The following is a 20961-nucleotide window of genomic DNA, read 5'->3' as shown; positions in this document are numbered from 1 at the left end:
CTGACATGGTAACAGATCTGCAGGAAGCATCATCTCATATGGCTGTAGGGCAGTGTCTGATGAGTGATCACGCTGCATGGAGCAGCATTGTCACAATGACAGTGCATTGTAGAGGGAACATCCTGGCTTGTCTCGGCGAATTCCATTAGATGGACTATTAGTGCAGCTGGCTCCTGGCCTCGAATTGCAAAAGCAACTGCACCTCGCTGTACTGGATCTGGAACTCAAACCAGAACTACCCTGGTGGAGGCTGAGCCTGGTCTTTATGTACCCTGCAAGTAGAAGTATATGTGTGTCCACATGATGTTTGAGCGGTGTTTGTTCTTCGATAGCAGGCCGCCATTTTCCTGGTGCATGTGGTGCTTGGAAGCTAAGCTGGTGCCTTCTGGTAGAGCCTGTAACAAATGGTATGTAAATATACTGTTGTATACAGTACTGTGTCGCGACATATGATGCCCATCTTGTACGACTAAACAATTGCTGGAGGAGAGTCACTTGCAGATGATGGATAGGCAACCCTGCTTGGCAGAGAAGTCAGACTGGCAGTGGACATATGCACCCCATGGCCAATATATAACATCTTTTCCCACTTGCGAAGCTTTAAAATCCCTTCCCACTTACGAAGCCTGCTGCATTGTGGTGAAGTCGCAAAGCAGCAGAGCAGTGTCTTGCATGGGTGATGAGAGGGGACTTGTTTGTCAGGCATAATGAGCCATTTAAAGACTGTTTGCACTGCAACATGTGGATTCAAATAGGCTGGGGCACAGGAGCCATCGAAGGCACTGGAGCCTAATGTGTTGCAGGAGCCTGACAAGTAGGTGCTGGATCAGCCCAGACACATGGGCGAGTGACAGCAGTTATCAGTGGCAAACTGTCTCCCTTGACATTGTTTGCCCTGCACCTGGACATCAGTGATGAACTATCTCCCTTGACATTGTTTGACCACCAGCACTGACCTCGAGAAACCATATGGAGTAACAATAATCAAGTCCAAAGCATTGAAAAGAACCAAAAACAATTTACAAAACCAGAATCCTTGACTTGACATAAACCTCTGAGTACAAGATACAATGAACAAGCCTGCTGAGTGTGAGGTGTAGGACCCATGACATCTGGTACACAAGAACAGAAACAGTACATAAACATTGCCTAACAACTACAAAATCCTCAATGCCATTTGTCTGAAAATACAGGATTGAACCACTAATTAATGCAAGAAAATGATCCCAAAATATCCCAGAAAGGGAACGGCAACAGGAAAGACGGGGTGTTGGTGGGGCTAGCAGTGAAACTCACAAGGAGGCACCATCTAGGTTCCAGAAGAACACATGATAAGATCAGCTGTGCCAGCTAGGACATTGAGGTTGGCAGCAACAATGGGAGTAGCCATGTGGACGGCCATGGCGTTGCCAGTGGGAATGACTGGGCTGGCCACAGGAAAGGCCGTGATAGCAGTGAGGGGACCAGTCATGGTCACACCGGTGCTGAACACACAGATAAGACAGCTGGCACCAGAATTGACGTGGCTGCCAAACCGTGGTGGGCCAATCGGAACAGAGCTGGTGGTGCAAAGGCTGACAGTAGGACAGGCGTAGTCGCATACAGACATGGCAACAATTGGAGGCCGGTTGTCATAATATGATGTTTTTTCCTAGGGCTCTAATTCCTGCTCCTCATGTCATGTATCCCTTTCGATACAAGCAATTTTGATGCAGCAGTAAGTTCCACCAGTGTATGGGCAATATATAACCATTAGTTTGAAATGTGGCTTGCTATAGAGGGTGGCCATACACCATCACTGTATTTTATAAATCACAACTATAATTAAACACCCATCAAAAATAATTGGAATACTGAAGATGGAAACTCATAATGGTAAGATTATTTGTGTCTCTATGGTGGATTCCATTGTTTTGTCATTATTTACATAGTAAACTAAATTGTTTGTAACATTTTCTTTTATTTGTTTAGTTAGAAAAACAATCTGTTTATTACATTGCAGGCAGTATAGTTTTTATTTGCAGTATTACAAGTGTGATTTTCATGATGGGTTCAGATGTTACAATTTATTATAAATAGTAATGGTAGTAATGTTAACAATTTTTTAACTATTGAAGCTCCAGGCATGGCTTTATGTTCAATGAGCTCATTCCACTGCCGCACTTCCAAAATTGTCATTGGTTTTTCTCTAGCATATTTACAATTAATTTTACATATTTTTCATTAAAATGATGTTAGTGATGACATTCCAAGTCAAAGGCCTCGTCATATTAGCTCATCCCATGACCATGCTCCCAGAACACACTTCTCTTTCTGTGTGGAAAAACCCTGATGACTGCTGGGCCTTGTGGCTTACTAGCTGCTTTTACTTGCACTCAGCTCGCCTGTCACAGTCTGTCTGACAGCTGGCCACCCCCAACAAACATTCACACTGGACCATTGCCAACCTGTCATATTCAGTCCATATTGTGGCAGTCGAACCAGCTGCTTGTGATTTACAAAGGAGCCGGCAATGTGAAGACTGACCACAACAATGACAGGCATGGCTCCAACAGGAGAGCCAGCAACAGACGGACTAATGACATGACTGATGTCATCTCTTACAGACTAAGTGACAACATGAGGCCTGGCCAAGATGGGTCCGGCAGCTAGCAGAGAGATGACGGGGCAGATGTCACCTCTGACAGGCTTGGCAGCAGCAGGATGACCAGCCATAACAGAGCCAGCAGTGACAGGAGGGACGCCGGGAGTAGTGCCGGCACCGAGAGGCCTGACACCATCGATGACAGTGTCAGCAGCTGATGGTGTCACAGGCGAGGGCTGGGCCAAGAGTGGCAGTACAGCTGTCGTGGAACTCAGTGGACATGTTACGGAATACCACATGGTACAACAACCTGACTGAAGGTGGCCCAGCTTACTAAACACATCATTCTTGGTCATCCTGTCTGGACATTTTTCACGTATGTGCTCATTCAGATGTAGAGAAAACTTTTGGCCAGGAACTCATAATGAGGTGTGCACATGCAATAACTGGAGGCGACTGTTACTTCATCCAAAATGCACATCCCCTGTTCCCCCAATAAGTTGTAGTCTGCCCTCCAGACAAGAGTCTGGGAAAAATTGACAACACAGATTTCTGCACCTGCAAGAAAGTGAGGAGAGGACTGGAAATTTAATATGCTGTGGGCTATGAAATGCAACTCCAACTGTTGATGATACATGGTCCAGTCCTCCTCCTGACCATCAAAAGTCAGAACTTTGGTGCATAAATGGGAGCTTTTGCAGACAAAACCTGAATAGTGAACAACATGAGACAAAGACAGCTCCACTGATGGGACACATTGCCAATCATGAGACTTGAACTGTCACAGGAGTGTGAAAAAAGTGCTAACTAATCACTGAAAACAAGACAGACCAAAAACATCAACTAAGATAATTCCTTTGGCAACAACACATGAACGGAAGACATCATATACGAAACACAGAGATTGTCAGAATATTCACAGAATGTCTGCAAGTGTCTCTCCTCTGAATGAGATAGTGACGACACCAGAGACAGGAATATACTTCCCCATCAAAACAGATTGACGCATAAGTGAAAATCCATTTGCTTGAAACCTCTCAACCAGTGAGAAAAACGGAACGCAACCCTATAAAAGAACACACACACAGCAAGAATCATAAACTGCACATGAAAACAGTCTTGTCACCAATCTCTCCTATGGCAGACGAGGAAAGAGAAAACAACTGCAACAATGTGGACACAAATACATAGCCACTTTTCTGTGCATCACTTTGTATGTGGTTGCTTGCTGTGTTAAAAGATGATTCTCAAGTTGCAAAAAGATGATTCTCAAGTTGCAATAAAAAACACTTTATTAGCTGCACAAATTCATAATGCCATTTGTCCCAAAAACAACAACTGACAGATCATTCATGATCACTTGAAATAACAAACACAAAATTTACTGGCATGATAACAGATCTGCAGGAAAAATGTCATCCCTTATGGCTGCAGGTAGCATCAGATGAGAGATCCTTCAGAATGGAGTAGCGTAGCCATGACAATGGTGTGAAGCAATGCAGAGCGTCCTGTCTTGTCTCAGTGAGTTCCTTAGAAGGACTAAAAATGTAGCCAGTGGAACTGCAAAAGCAACTGAACTGCAGTGTACTGGAACTCAAACTGAAACTGGCTTGCTGGAGGCTGTGCCTAGTTGTATACACCCGGCAGGTGGAAGTATGTGTGCATCCACAAGATGTGTGGGTGGTATTTGTTTTTTGATAGCAGTGTGTGGTGCATATGCTGCTCGGAAGCATAGCTGGTGCCCCCTGGTGAAGCCTGAAACAATTGGTGTATAAACATACTGCTTGTGTACAACACTGTGCCGTGACATGTGATGCCCATCGTGTACAAATACACAGTCGGCAGAAGAGAGACACTTGCAGACAATGGATAAGTGAGCCTGCATGGCGGAGATGTCAGACTGGCAGCAGACATATGCAGCCCACAGCTGATGTACAAAACTTTCAGGATATCAATTTTCCTTCTCATTAACCTTTTTCTTCGATGGGTCACATCTTGTAATCTGTATCCTCCTGAGGGCAATGCGTGTTACCTGCAAAAATTTCATCACTCAGCCTCTGACCTGGGGCTGGGGGCAGGATTTTCTGTTGGGATTTACTCCCCAAGGGGCTGGCTTCCCTATGCCCATAGAAACCCCTCCCCCCCTCTCTTGCCCTATGTGAGACATGATTTGTCTGGCTCCTCTATTGAGGCCTGTGTGGCTTTGGTGACTCAGCTGGTAGTTATGTTTCTGCTGTAATAGCTCTCAACTGCACTGGAGCACCCAAACTCTCCTATTCAGCACTAAAAGTGCTTTCAGATAAGGCTGTGTATCATGGGAGTTCTTTAACAGTAGTCTTGTTGTGTAAATGTAGCTGTTTTTTCACAAAAAAGTTACAGAAATCTGAAAGTACTGCTGCGTTTTATTAGCCATAGTTTTATATCAGTGAAGTTTGTATTAACAATTTTTTGACATTTGTTGTGTACTCTAATCAAAATTGCAATAGTGAATAAAAACAGTAATATTTAAAAGAAAACATGAAATCATTGAAGAAATTGTTTTTATTGTACACCGTATATGAATAGATTATTTGTGAATGGGTATATTATTGTTTTTATAGCATTTGCAGTGACGTAGTCTTGTTGAAGTGCAAATTTTGCTGCTGGTTTGTGGAATAGGATCAAATTTATTCACTTGGAAAACCTAAAATTCCTTTCCTCTTTATATAATTAAATTAAGCATTATGATCAAGAATGTCAAATGCTTTAACAGATGTCTAATGTTTCAGCATCCATTTCCTTTCCACCTATAGGTTTTATGATAACTCACCTATAGGTTTTATGATACTCACATAGAGCAGATATTCACATGTGCATGTAGCCTGACTGTAGCTCTGTTGACTGGTGGTAGTGAGTTCTTGTTTATCAACTGCAGCAGTGTGTTATGAAAGAGCTTCTCAGTTGTTTTTGAGATATCACTAAGCTGTGTAGCAGGCCTGAATATATTTGTGTTATCTGTAGTGCTCTTCTGGTGGAGGGTGGACAACCTTAGCAACTTTTGAAGATTGTGTAAAGAATCTGTAGTTAAGGACTGATTCATAATGAGAATCAGAGGTGCCATTTGTATTAATAATACAGTTTGAAATGTCCAAAAATCGCAGGGCTATTTCTTATGTGAGCTTAATGCAGATATGATTTCACCTTGTGTAAATTGTTCGAGATCCAGTGATACACTGTGATGTTTGTCATTTCAGGAACTTTATACATTTTGAGTTCCAAAGTAAATTTTGAGAACTTGTGCTGTCTAGTTAGACTACTATGGATTTTCTAGTGTTGGCATAGGATATTTATGTACTACCTAGCTGTAACTGGAATAGTTAGCATATTTGTTTTCTACTTGTTTCTAATTAAGTGCTGTGTCCCTGCTTCTTATTGATTTGGAGACATAGTCATCATTCCTCCTGTTTTCATCATTTATAATTTTTTGATGGATCTTATTGTACTGTTAGACATAATTTTGCATTTCTAGTAATTCAGTTTTTTAAAAAATGAAAGAAAGGAGGGGATGCAGAAATATTTTCTGGAGATTTTTATACTAGTTGCATGCCAATTTTCATTCCTAGTCAGTTTTAGTATATGTTGATAGGTCGGGAAAGCTAAGACAAAATAATAATGATATGGTTTGAAAGGTACTGAACGTACTATTAATGTTTGTCCTGGTCAACACTTCATTCCATAATTTCCCATTTCTATAGGCAACATAAAATTGTAATATTTCTCTTACTTAGGTCTCTGCTGATGGGTAGTCTTTACTTTGAACATCGATACAGTGTTAACAAGAAAGCGTGAAGACCACTGTAGCCCATATTTACTGCTATAGTATTATACATGAGTTGTTGTCTTGATTAATCACCTAATACAAAGCAATTTTAGTGTCCCTCATTCTCAATTATGTCACCTGAAGGAGAGTAACACAGAAACCATACAAAATTCAATTGAATGTAGTATTAGCCATTACAGATTCCTAGCATCAGGCTACTCAGTGGAGTTGGATGAACACCTCTCTGAGACTTCACACTTACTAAATGATTCCTAGAGAAAAGAAGTGTTGCTCTCCTTTGAATTTTCTCTTTCTCCTCCATTAATTCTATCAAGCAAGTGCCCCATACTCATGGTCAGTACTTATGTGTGTGAACTGCAGTTCCTTGGAATTCTTCCAGTAAATTTCAATCTGCCACCTGCTTTCCTACAGCTAGTTTATGCTTTGTTCCATTTTAGGTCACTCTCAACACATATACCCTGGATCCATGTATTCCCTTCCATCTAATATCCATTTGAAAGTAACTATTTCTTCCTTCTGCTTTCATATTTCCTGACTTCCCATCTTCAAAACACTTGTTGAGTAAAGTATTTCATGAAACTAAAGGCAGTGATATTCTGTTTCAGGTAATCTGCTTTTGAATGTTGGTCCATCAAAGGATGGAATGATTCCAACTATATTTGAGGAAAGATTAACTGACATGGGCAAATGGCTTGATGTAAATGGGGAAGCTATTTATTCTACTAAGCCATGGAGTGTACAAAATGACACTCTTACTTCAGGTGTTTGGTATGTATCAATCTATGACCAGAGATGTTTTACAGTTCAAATATTTTTTTGAATTAAAATTAGAGCCAGAAATTAAACAGTACCATCAGGCACATACAAATATTATACTAAACAGGAAAGTACATATGAAAAAAATGTTTGAACTGATGAAGTAGACAGCACATAGAAGTGTGTGCTTGTGAATTAATATTGAAAAATAGTTCACTTTTAATTGTAACTGTATACAGATCTCCACTGAAGAATTTTGAAGTGTTAATGGGACATGCGTATTTCTTACTATCCTATCTGTCAGACAACATCAAGCCATTAATAGTTGGTGGTTATTTCAGTACAGATTTTCTAAAGAATTCTGATAGAAAAGATTATCTGGAAGCCTTATTACAAACCTACAATGTGATCACATTAATTAACTTTCCGTCATGGACAGATAAAGATAGGAGGACACTAACTGATAATGATTGCCTCAGTCATATCCAGGGCAAGAAAATAACTAAGTATACGCCCTGTAACGAATGCTCTCTAATCATGATTTGCAGGTAGTTAGGGTAAATAAGATGTTGCCTTACAGTATAGATACTTTTCAGTGGAAATTAATTACAATAATTAATTATTGTAAGACAAACATTTTTAAAAATAGTTTACAAGAACGAAATTTATAATGAACCAAATGTTGATATAAAATTTAATCAGTTCCATAATAAATTCATATCATTATTTGACAATAGCTTTCCACATAATCTAACCAGAAAGGATATTAAACAGACGTGTAAAAACCCGTGGATCCCTAGAGGGATGAAAGTACATTGTGAAAGAAAAAGGGAAATATAACTGTTGACAAGAACGAATGAAGATCCTGCGGGAAGATCCTGCAGTAGTTGCACTCTAAAAAAACTGCCCAAAGTACTAAGAAAAGTTATTAATATAGAGGAACATGTACATTATGTCAGAAATCAGTAATAAGCACTGTTGTTTCCTAAATATATAATTCATCACTAACTCAGGGCACTGTTCCAGAGAGATTGAAATATGTCATTGTTAAACCCCTCTATAAGAAAGGTGATATGAGGGATGTCAAAAACTACTGACCCATTTCACTACTGACATCATTTTCCAAAGTAGTTGAGAAGGTAATGTATTGTAGAATAGTATTCCACCTGAGCACCAATAATATCCTCCACAACTCTCAAACTAGATTTAAGAAGAGTTATTCAATTGAGAATGCCATTTACATGTTCGCTCACCAAATTTTACAATCACAAAAGACCACAAGCTGGTATTTTCTGTGACCTACCTATGACATTTATCTGTGTGAATCACAATATTCTCCTGGATAAATTGAGGTTATGGACTTGGCATGATCAGTCAATGGACAATGTCATATCTAACCAAAGAATGTGGAACGTTATGCTTGATAATTCAAGCAATGTTAAGTGGAAGAGATTCTTATGGGGTTTGACAAACTCAATCTTACGTGCACTGTTTTTTCTAATGTAAGTTTACAACCTTCTGTCAAATATACAACAAGCAGAATTAGTTCTTTTTGTAGATGACACTAATATTGCAGTAGATCTAAACACACATACAGCAATGGAAGAAATGGTAAATAATGTTCTTAAAGATATTATTGAGTGATTTTTTTCTGTGAATAGTCTCATTCACTATTTCAAAAAGACACAGCATATTCAGTTCTTCCCACCTAGAGATACTACACTAATGAAAAGTGTAACACCTAGTGAGGAAATAATAACTTGGGTGCAGACTTCAAAATTGTTAGGTGTCCATATTGAAGACATCTTGAACACGGCAGCAGTCAACAGCTGTAGAATTATGGATATAATGGGAATAATATTGCCTGCCAGTTGCACACCAAAAGTTCATTCAGACCTTTACCTAGGTTTCGACAGATATAAACATGTCTTCCTCAGAAGAATTATGTGAAAAGATAAACAAAGCCATAAAGCTAAGTCAGCAGTAAAATTATCCATCTAATTTGTGTAGATGTGAGTTGTCTGTTTGTGTGTGTGATGCAAGTTGACCTTAGATTTTACATGGATCATTTTACTGTGCAATATTTAACATGTGTTATTACTTCTTCTGAGGAAAACAGGTTTATACCTGTCAAAACCTAGGTAAAGATGTGAGTAAAATTTGGCATACAACTGGTTAGCTGTATGGTTCCCCTTGTATCCATATTGATGAACTGATGAGAATTTGGATTTGGAGGGGGAGGGGGGGGGGGGGGGGGGACAACACTTTTTGGAATTCCTAAAACAACTTAGTTCAGCCACATTTTCACTTCAAATCATTGCAAATCTCGGGCAGAGACAAATCAGCCAAGTTGACATATTGTGCTTAATTTCATTCAATAATGTCATATGAAATAATATTCTGAGGTAGCTCATACTTATAAAGGAAAGTGTTAATTCTTTTGGGGGGGGGGGGGGAAGGGGGGGGGGGGGACCATTGCCAACCCACTGTGATGCACGGACTTTTTTTCTTAATGAGGAGAAGAAAACAGTCTTGGTTGCGATATTGAAAGTACTGTTTATTTATTCGTCAATGACATGCATTTCACCTAATTCAAGGTGTCTTCAGATTGGCCTACATTAAAATACAATCAAATCAAGAATACTTGACCGCATCTTGGGATTGGATGAAATTACAAAATTTAAAATAAATTTTGATAAGTAAAGTATGGATGTAATTGATAAAACAGCCAAAAAAATAAATGGCCCTCGCCATGTGCAAGTAAAGTAGTCGAGGTAAATTATGCTCCTGTCATGTATTAAGTGTGTAACATCCAATAACCTTCAAATAAACAGAAAGAATTAAAAAGTAGAAACTGCAACCAGTCATTTTCATGAAAGTTATAGTCCACAAAGTGAAGGAGGAAGAAGTGGAAAAGATGCAAAGTAATAACCTGGCAAGGCAATACCAAGTTAAGTCCAATTTAAAATTAGCTAATTTTGTACAATCCCAAGGTAGGGTCAAGCTCTTCTAGTTTTATTGATTTTAATGTAGCACAATTTGAAGATGCCTTGAATTAGTCGAAACGCGATTCAGTGATGAATAAATAAAAAGTAATTTCAACATCATAACCAAGGCTGTATTCTTCTCCTCATTGTACATACTGGTTGCTGTATCACCATACCATGGAGTGGAAAACCTTTTTTTCTTAATGTCATAACACAACTGTAAACTCAACACTCATCTCCTGTGATGGTTTCGTGAATGTTTTGGCAACATGAGCTTGTTAAAGAAGTTTCTTGCAAATGTTCACTTTATGTTCCTTTTGCTCTTCAATCATAAAATGAGAAATAAACATTGCTGCAATTCAGTTCATGTACATTTTTTGTGTTAAAATCTCATGACCTGCGTCATTTGAGGTGCCAGCTTCTGCATGTTCTCTTACAATTATGTAATGGTTGGCACGTGCCTGGTCATTTATTTTCTGATTGTAATCATCATCGGTTGAAATTGGAGGTCTTCCACTTTGAGGGTGATCTTGAGTTGACTGACAATAATTTTTGCATTGGGAGAACCATCTGTAACATTGCATTCAACCAAGAGCATTATCTTCATAAGCTTGCTTGAAAGGTAAAATATTTCACTACCTGTTTCACATTGCATTATTGCTCATGTAAATCATACTTCATAAAAGTCACCATTAACACTATGCCACCTTATACAGACAACAACAAAATTGATGGAGACAACAACACGGTGGTTATTTAGGTAGTTGTGATGGCTGAATTGGTACCAATGACACCTCACTGCAATCCTTTATTTCCATCTAAAAACAGTTTTGTTATTAACTGAACAGATCTTGTATCTGCATAAAGAATGTGAACTTGGAAATACAATATTACGGAATGTTTTGTGCCAAAGTTTGGGTAATTATGATAAAGACATAACGGCATTTTTGTGTGATTGATTCTCTTTTTCCTCTCAGTTACTTTTTTTCTTTTACATCACATTTTTTACTCCTAATCAATAGTTAAAGACTCAAGGATTCAAAAGCCAAGGGAAAACACTACATGCAAGCTGTACAAAGTTAATGCAACCTTTCTAATTACATTGTCATCTCTTACATTACAAAGAAAGTGTAGAGGTAGATTAGTCTCCTATTCAGATTTGTAGTTGGAAACAACTTACCTGATATCAGCACGATACACTAGTCAAAGAGTAGTAGCTGCTGGCTTTATGGCACACTGTAACGAGTAAAACAGTTCTTTATGTTTAATTATTGCACCATGAGCTTCTTAGAGTATATTCAATTTTATTTTTGCACAGGTATACCCAGAGTGGCGATAACGCAGTTCAAAAGTCAGTTTATGGTATAATATTGAAATGGCCTAAATCAGGAGCCATTACATTGGGTGCACCTAAATTTAAGAATACCTCAATTGTCACTATGCTTGGGGTAGGAAAACCTCTACAGGTATGTAACATCCTTGCCCATCAAAAAATTAATTTTGCATTAAACATACTACTTACCAGTGTCTTAAATGTGTTATATTAAAACTATTTGGTAATAGCTATTTATGTATAAATCTTTACTTGTTGTGCATGAGTAACCTGTCAACTTTCCTTATCTCCATAAATCTAAAACACATAATGACAATACCATAAACCTCAATCAATTGTCAGGAAATGCAGCATGAGTTGAAACAAAATTATGAAAATTTTGCTAATGACTTCTTCTGCTATTTTGGCATCACATGTCCAGTGCAAACCATAGCAGTGAAAAATAATAATGTGTGAAAGTACCTGTATAGACAATGAAATGTACAAGCAAGGAAAAAGGTAACACTGTTCCAAAGCAAAATGTTTGAAGACTGAGAGAATGTTCATCCATATGGAGTTTTCTGTAAATATCATTAATATTGTAAGGACAGACTAGTACATACAAGAAGGAAACTTGTAGCTCGCATGTTAAATAAGGGAGCAATACGGCTGCTAAGGTTTGAATTGTCATAAATAGCTTCCAATAAGAAAGGATAATTTCATTAATGACCTCTAATGAATTATAATGGTAATATAATAGAATGTCAGTGACTTTATTGTCTTCTCAGAGATCATAGAAAGGTTATATGCACTTGAATTATCATGTTTTTCAGTAAACTGAATGTAGTCTTTGAGAATCAGAATGGTTTTAATAAAAAAAAAATCAACTGTGGTAGTTGCTGCACAGTTTATTGATGAGATAATTATGGCTATCAAGGAAAAGGAATATCTTACAGGCATATTCCTTTATCTTGAAAAGATATTTGACTTTGTCAGTATCTCATAACTCTCATAGAAATTTTGGAACGTAGTCATTGTTCATCATCTAATAAAATTTTATCTAAGAGAAAGCCAATTATATATTGAAACAACAAGTGGTTTTCACAGATCTAGCATTACAGATATGAAATACGAGGTCTGTTCAAAAAATTCCGGAACTGTGTCCACAGAATTTTTCTACACTTACCTTTACTTACTGTGCATGGTCTCCTTCGAAATATTCTCCTCCACAATTGATACACCACTCCCAATGCTGTTTGCAATTACAGAAGCAGTTTTGGTGAGCCTCTTGCTGGATTGCGTGAAGTGCCATCTGCAAATTTTTCTGTCATTGCAAATCTTCATCCTTTCAACAGGGTTCTCAACTTCGGAACTAAAATAAAAGTCCACAGGGGCCAAAACTGGAGAGTACAGAGGATAAGACAGCACAGTAATTTTGTTTTTTTGTGCAAGTCACACACCAACAGGGATAAATGTGCGGGTCCATTATCGTAATGCAAGAGCCATGAATTGTCTCACCACATGTCAGCCCATTTCCTTGCAGGTGTCACAACACATCTTGATAGTACCATAGATTAACAGTTTGTCCCCATAGCACAAATTCATGATGAACTAACCCTTCAGAGTCAAAGAAAACTATCAGCATGGCTTTGACATTTGACCTGACCTGATGAACTGTTCTTCGTCTTGGAGAACTTTTCCCAATCCATTGTGAAGATTGAATCTTGGTCTCAGCATCATAATAGTAGGCTCACGTCTCAACACTGGTTACGATTCTCTTAAGAAACATCTTATTCTCATTTGCGTGAGGCAAATGCTCCTCACAGATTACAAGATAAAGGTGTTTCTGGTCTTTACTCATGAGCTGTGGGACGAATTTAGTGGTAACATGATGCATTCCAAGTTGCTGTCTCAGAATTTTATGACATGATATAACTGAAATGTTACATTCTTCTGCAATCTTCAATTGGCAAGCACAATTTAATTGACATTCCTGGCATGAACATCATTGGTAGACATTGAAGGGCATCCTAAATGAGCATCATCCTTAACTTCTGTCTGGCCATTTTTAAACCATGTGAACCATTTGTAACACCAAGTACAGTGTAAGTACTCATCATTGTGGTTTCTTGCATCATTTGGTGTGTCTCTGTAAAAGTGTTCTTGAGTTTCACATAAAACTTAATGCAAATGCGCTGCTCCTCTAACTCTGCCATCTCGAAATCCGCAAACTACACAACACGACGCTCTACTCAGTACAGCACTGAACAATAACTAATGGACATACAACAGTGAAACTTACGGCAGTTACACATTAAGCACAGCACTGTGCAGGGATGCCAACCGTATTTTGCTGCAACACACCATTGACGCAAAATTAGGAATGTTCTGGAATTTTTCAAACAGATCTCTTATGGGGTACCCAAGTGCTTGGTACAGGGATCCCTTCTTTTCTTGATGCATGTAAGTGACATAAAATACTGCTTTCCAAATGCAAAGATAATTCTATATGGAATTTCCATTGTTTTGCTACAAATGAATTAGTTCAGTACTTCAGTGAAAGCCACCTCAGTGTCACCAGTAAGGAAACAGCAGTAATGGATTTTAACTCCACAGGGCAGACAGATTTTGAAATAAAGTTGTACAATAGAACTGTTCTTGACATTAATGGAAACTGTAAAATTTCTGGGAATAACAGTACAAGATAATCCTCCATGGGATGTGTGTGTTCACTCTCTGTCAAGAAAAAAAAACAGCACTTAGAGATAACATGATTGTATGTCAATGTAACTTTGTACAGGTATGCAGTACCAGCGGTTATTAGTGTTGCAATTCCCTGTGACAGGTTGAACGGCCAACAGAGTGCATTAGTGTGTTCATGTATAGTATTGTTATCAGGCCTGGTAGGGCATGAAAAGTGGCATATGATGGGTGTTGACTGTGGAGAATGCTGAGAAACCGCATACTCATGTGAGACAGATTTATCAGCATCTGGAACAGTCTGGAAGGGGCTCCATATCGAGTCTCCATTTGGCCAGCTGATTGTAATGTGCAATACTAAGAGTTATGAGGCATTTGGATGTGACAGATGCCCAATGCTGAACTGCATGAGAATGTGAGGGCATGTATACCAATTGTCAAGGTTCCAGTTGACTAGTATTATGCACCAAGTGTGTCATAACCACTTTACATGTGACCTGCCATCCAAATACAAGTAATGGACTTCATGGAACATTCTGTGTCATCCCGCACCATTGGTCAGAGACTAGCAGCAGTCAGACTAAGGAATTACAATTCCATGTGTAGGCTGCTGTTCACACCGTAACACAAATGGCTGTGTTTGGAGTGGTGCCACGCAGGGAAGAATGCAGTGGTGGTGTGTTCAGTGAAGAATCCTGGTTCTGCACTATCCTGGATGACCAACGTCATCAAATATGGTGTCAACCTGGAGACGTGTCTCATTCTTCTAATGTTGCGGAGAGGCAAAATGCTGTAACTTGTGGTGTCGTGGAGTGGGGAGCCACTGGGTATGTCTTTAGGTCAAACCTAGTATTGATTGAGGGAACTCTGATGGCATAATGGTATGTCACGGGCATCCTACATCCTTACGTGTCACCTCTCATGCGACAGTGTTGTGGTACCATTTTTCAACAGGGCAATGTAAGTCCACACATGGCATATATCTCTATGAACTGTTTGCATATTGTTGAGGGAGTCCCATGGGCAAAATAACTGCCAGATCTGTCCCTGATAGTACATGTTTGGGATGGGTTCCAGTGCCAGTATCCAGGTTATCAACAATCAGTTACAACAGTTGCCACAGGATGGGATACAATGGCTTTATGACAGTCTTCCCAACCAAATCAGTGCATGCATCCAGGCCAGAGGTGGTGCAACATCATACTGATAAGTTGCTCATACTGTCAAGTTCGTTGTAAATTTGACTCAATTTTGTACTCACTGAAACAGTATCTCCCCTATCAACCCACAACGTTACATTTCATTTAACCTCCCCATCTAGAGTGTTTCACTGTTTTTCAGGCAGTGTATATTTGTAATAAATATGCTTAGAAACACTGCACTGATACCCACATACTATGGACTGCTTCTCATGCATTGGTGCCATCCAGCATAAGCCGTCGAATATAAATATAGGGTGCCACACACAAGCAAACTTTCACAAGCTTTTAAAGTTAAAGAAAAAATGGCTGTAAGACTAATTTGTGGTGCAAAATCAAGAGACTCGTGCAGTGCTCTGTTCCTGAAAGCTGGGATATTAAGCATTATAAATATGTATATTTTTAAATCAGTCGTACTGGCCCAAATATGTAAACAAAATGGGAACTCTGACCTACACAAAAACGACACTAGACACAAGGATCTGTTTCATCTTATAAGCCAGATAACTGCACTATATGAAGGCAACACCTTATGCAGGATTAGGCTTTCCAGTGCATGCTGAATTCAGTCACATCTCTCACCATTGGAAAGTTTAAAACCAGCCTAAAAAGAACATTGACTGCCAACACACACTGCTCAGTAGATGATTATCTATGCTTTGCACAGAATAACGAAAATTGTATATAGGCTTCAAGCATGTATATTAGTTAACATTCAGTTTTTGTTTTATTCTTAAATATATGTTGTTGTTGTTGTGGTCTTCAGTCCTGAGACTGGTTTGATGCAGCTCTCCATGCTACTCTATCCTGTGCAAGCTTTTTCATCTCCCAATACCTACTGCAACCTACATCCTTCTGAATCTGCTTAGTGTATTCATCTCTTGGTCTCCCCCTACGATTTTTACCCTCCACGCTGCCCTCCAATACTAAATTGGTGATCCCTTGATGCCTCAGAACATGTCCTACCAACCGATCCCTTCTTCTGGTCAAGTTGTGCCACAAACTTCTCTTCTCCCCAATCCTATTCAATACTTCCTCATTAGTTATGTGATCTACCCATCTAATCTTCAGCATTCTTCTGTAGCACCACATTTCGAAAGCTTCTATTCTCTTCTTGTCCAAACTATTTATCGTCCATGTTTCACTTCCATACATGGCTACACTCCATACGAATACTTTCAGAAATGACTTCCTGACACTTAAATCAATACTGGATGTTAACAAATTTCTCTTCTTCAGAAACGCTTTCCTTGCCATTGCCAGCCTACATTTTATATCCTCTCTACTTCGACCATCATCAGTTATTTTGCTCCCCAAATAGCAAAACTCCTTTACTACTTTAAGTGCCTCATTTCCTAATCTAATTCCCTCAGCATCACCCGACTTAATTAGACTACATTCCATTATCCTTGTTTTGCTTTTGTTGATGTTCATCTTATATCCTCCTTTCAAGACACTGTCCATTCCATTCAACTGCTCTTCCAAGTCCTTTGCTGTCTCTGACAGAATTACAATGTCATCGGCGAACCTCAAAGTTTTTATTTCTTCTCCATGAATTTTAATACCTACTCCGAATTTTTCTTTTGTTTCTTTTACTGCTTGCTCAATATACAGATTGAACAACATCGGGGACAGGCTACAACCCTGTCTTACTCCCTTCCCAACCACTGCTTCCCTTTCATGTCCCTCGACTCTTATAACTGCCATCTGGTTTCTGTACAAATTGTAAATAGCCTTTCACTCCCTGTATTTTACCCCTGCCACATTTAGAATTTGAAAGAGAGTATTCCAGTCAACATTGTCAAAAGCTTTCTCTAAGTCTACAAATGCTAGAAACATAGGTTTGCCTTTCCTTAATCTTTCTTCTAAGATAAGTCGTAAGGTCAGTATTGCCTCACGTGTTCCAGTGTTTCTACGGAATCCAAACTGATCTTCCCCGAGGTTGGCTTCTACTAGTTTTTCCATTCGTCTGTAAAGAATTCGTGTTAGTATTTTGCAGCTGTGACTTATTAAGCTGATAGTTCGGTAATTTTCACATCTGTCAACACCTGCTTTCTTTGGGATTGGAATTATTATATTCTTCTTGAAGTCTGAGGGTATTTCGCCTGTTTCATACATCTTGCTCACCAGATGGTAGAGTTTTGTCAGGACTGGCTCTCCCACGGCCGTCAGTAGTTCCAATGGAATATTGTCTACTCCGGGGGCCTTGTTTCGACTCAGGTCTTTCAGTGCTCTGTCAAACTCTTCACGCAGTATCGTATCTCCAATTTCATCTCCATCTACATCCTTTTCCATTTCCATAATATTGTCCTCAAGTACATCGCCCTTGTATAGACCCTCTATATACTCCTTCCACCTTTCTGCTTTCCCTTCTTTGCTTAGAACTGGGTTTCCATCTGAACTCTTGATATTCATACAAGTCGTTCTCTTATCTCCAAAGGTCTCTTTAATTTTCCTGTAGGCGGTATCTATCTTACCCCTAGTGAGATAGGCCTCTACATCCTTACATTTGTCCTCTAGCCATTCCTGCTTAGCCATTTTGCACTTCCTGTCGATCTCATTTTTGAGACGTTTGTATTCCTTTTTGCCTGTTTCACTTACTGCATTTTTATATTTTCTCCTTTCATCAATTAAATTCAATATTTCTTCTGTTACCCAAGGATTTCTACTAGCCCTCGTCTTTATACCTACTTGATCCTCTGCTGCCTTCACTACTTCATCCCTCAAAGCTACCCATTCTTCTTCTACTGTATTTATTTCCCCCATTCCTGTCAATTGCTCCCTTATGCTCTCCCTGAATCTCTGTACAACCTCTGGTTCTTTTAGTTTATCCAGGTCCCATCTCCTTAAATTCCCACCTTTTTGCAGTTTCTTCAGTTTTAATCTACAGGTCATAACCAATAGATTGTGGTCAGAGTCCACATCTGCCCCTGGAAATGTCTTACAATTTAAAACCTGGTTCCTAAATCTCTGTCTTACCATTATATAATCTATCTGATACCTTTTAGTATCTCCAGGGTTCCTCCATGTATACAACCTTCTTTCATGATTCTTAAACCAAGTGTTAGTTATGATTATGTTGTGCTCTGTGCAAAATTCTACCAGGTGGCTTCCTCTTTCATTTCTGTCCCCCAATCCATATTCACCTACTATGTTTCCTTCTCTCCCTTTTGCTACACTCGAATTGCAGTCACCCATGACTATTAAATTTTCGTCTCCCTTCACAATCTGAATAATTTCTTTTATTTGATCATACATTTCTTCAATTTCTTCGTCATCTGCAGAGCTAGTTGGCATATAAACTTGTACTACTGTAGTAGGTGTGGGCTTCGTATCTATCTTGGCCACAATAATGCGTTCACTATGCTGTTTGTAGTAACTTACCCGCATTCCTATTTTCCTATTCATTATTAAACCTACTCCTGCATTACCCCTATTTGATTTTGTGTTTATAACCCTGTAGTCACCTGACCAGAAGTCTTGTTCCTCCTGCCACCGAACTTCACTAATTCCCACTATATCTAACTTCAACCTATCCATTTCCCTTTTTAAATTTTCTAACCTACCTGCCCGATTAAGGGATCTGACATTCCACGCTCCGATCCGTAGAATGCCAGTTTTCTTTCTCCTGATAACGACATCCTCCTGAGTAGTCCCCGCCCGGAGATCCGAATGGGGGACTATTTTACCTCCGGAATATTTTACCCAAGAGGACGCCATCATCATGTAATCATACAGTAAAGCTGCATGCCCTCGGGAAAAATTACGGCTGTAGTTTCCCCTTGCTTTCAGCCGTTCGCAGTACCAGCACAGCAAGGCCGTTTTGGTTATTGTTACAAGGCCAGATCAGTCAATCATCCAGACTGTTGCCCTTGCAACTACTGAAAAGGCTGCTGCCCCTCTTCAGGAACCACACGTTTGTCTGGCCTCTCAACAGATACCCGTCCGTTGTGTGGTTGCACCTACGGTACGGCTATCTGTATCGCTGAGGCACGCAAGCCTCCCCACCAACGGCAAGGTCCATGTAAAATAAGTCTTAGTTGTTGATGTAAAGTGTTTGCTGCCCTATATCAAGCCTCTTAAGCAAATAAGCAAATTACTTGTAAACCTGTCTTGCCATATCACAGTTCTCTCTCTCTCTCTCTCTCTCTCTCTCTCTCTCTCTCTCTCTCTCTCTGTGTGTGTGTGTGTGTGTGTGTGTGTGTGTGTGTGTGTGTGTTATTAAATTACTGTTATTATTATTACAGTATTAGAGCAGTAAATATAGCAAATGCTTTCACTGTGCTGCGTCTTGTATGTTATCACTTCTCAAGTGTCTAGGACTGGATGATGTATTACTGCAGATTGCAGTAAAGTGGCCCTTCGTAGTTGGCAAATGGATATTTATTTATCAATGCAAATGATTTTCAGGTGCCCAATAAGATCTTTTGGCACTGTTCCTAATTTTCTGAGACTCACTGGGACCACTTTTGCTGGTTTATGCTGAGTTGCTGTAGTTCAGTTTTGAAGCATTCATATCTGAAAAGTTTTTCAATATGTTTGTCACTGATTTTGCTATCACCTGGAATGGCAATGTTGATCAACATGTTCTTTTTCTTCTTTGTGATGTTTGCTGTATTGCATTTCAGCATTCAACTTGCCTGAAGTCAGAAGTTAGTGTGTTAATTTTCATCAACTTTTTCTGGTGTGTGGTCCCACCATTTCATTCAAGTAGTAGATGGTAATTTTTGGCATAAGTTCCACTGGATCATTCATGCCACATTATTGTGTCTCAGCCTGTAATCATTCTAAGCAATATTTTTGCAACAGCTCAGGATGTGGTTAATTGTTTCAGCAGACAATGGAAAATTCAGAATGGAATGTAACAATATTAGGGAAAGGAAAGCTGCTACAGACCATATTGCAGAGATGCTGAGTCGCAGACTGGCACAACAAAAAGCCTGTCACAAATAAGCTTACGACCAGCAAGGCCTTCGTCAAAAATAGACGACACACACACACACACACACACACACACACACACACACACACGACTACAGTCTCTGGCAACTGGAGCCACACTCCGTCCATATTCATGGTATATGTAGGGCAACGCCACAAATGAAAGTGACAGAAGTGAGAGTTCCAGATAACCAAGAATTCAGAAAAACTAGCGTCTTTGGCGTGGTCAGGTGAGGCATGAGTGATGTATGTTAACTTACATTTCAGGCAGTGATTGTTGCAGTGGAAGGAGTGTAGAATGATAATCCAAAGGTCATGGGGTCAGGTCCCTCTGAGAAAACGTTTCTTTTATCTTCAATTTTTTACATTACTTACACTGCAAATTAACCAGAATAATGCTCAATATATTGTTGTTGTTGTTGTGGTCTTCAGTCCTGAGGCTGGTTTGATGCAGCTTTCCTTGCTACTCTATCCTGTGAAAGCTGCTTCATCTCCCAGTACTTACTGCAACCTACATCCTTCTAAATCTGCTTATCGTATTCATCTATTGGCCTCCCTCTACGATTTTTACCCTCCACACTGCCCTCCAATGCTAAATTTGTGATCCTTTGATGCCTCAGAACATGTCCTACCAATCAGTCCCTTCTTCTAGTCAAGTTGTG

General features: G+C 39.3%; 1 protein-coding gene across 3 annotated transcripts in view; it reads left to right on the top strand.

The window, feature by feature from the left end:
- LOC124794978 (alpha-L-fucosidase-like) overlaps positions 1-20961 on the top strand; it is a 123887-nt gene that overhangs the window by 98088 nt on the left and 4838 nt on the right. For all 3 annotated transcript variants that reach the window (XM_047258714.1, XM_047258712.1, XM_047258713.1), the window contains exons 7-8: positions 7010-7172; positions 11466-11613. In XM_047258714.1, the coding sequence (XP_047114670.1) occupies positions 7010-7172; positions 11466-11613 (311 nt within the window). The remainder of the gene's footprint in view (positions 1-7009; positions 7173-11465; positions 11614-20961) is intronic.

This window comes from Schistocerca piceifrons, chromosome 4 (assembly GCF_021461385.2).
Source record: "Schistocerca piceifrons isolate TAMUIC-IGC-003096 chromosome 4, iqSchPice1.1, whole genome shotgun sequence".
NCBI classification, from domain to species: domain Eukaryota; kingdom Metazoa; phylum Arthropoda; class Insecta; order Orthoptera; family Acrididae; genus Schistocerca; species Schistocerca piceifrons.
The sequence above is the reverse complement of the archived record's forward strand: the minus strand, read 5'-3'. Positions and strand labels throughout refer to the sequence as shown.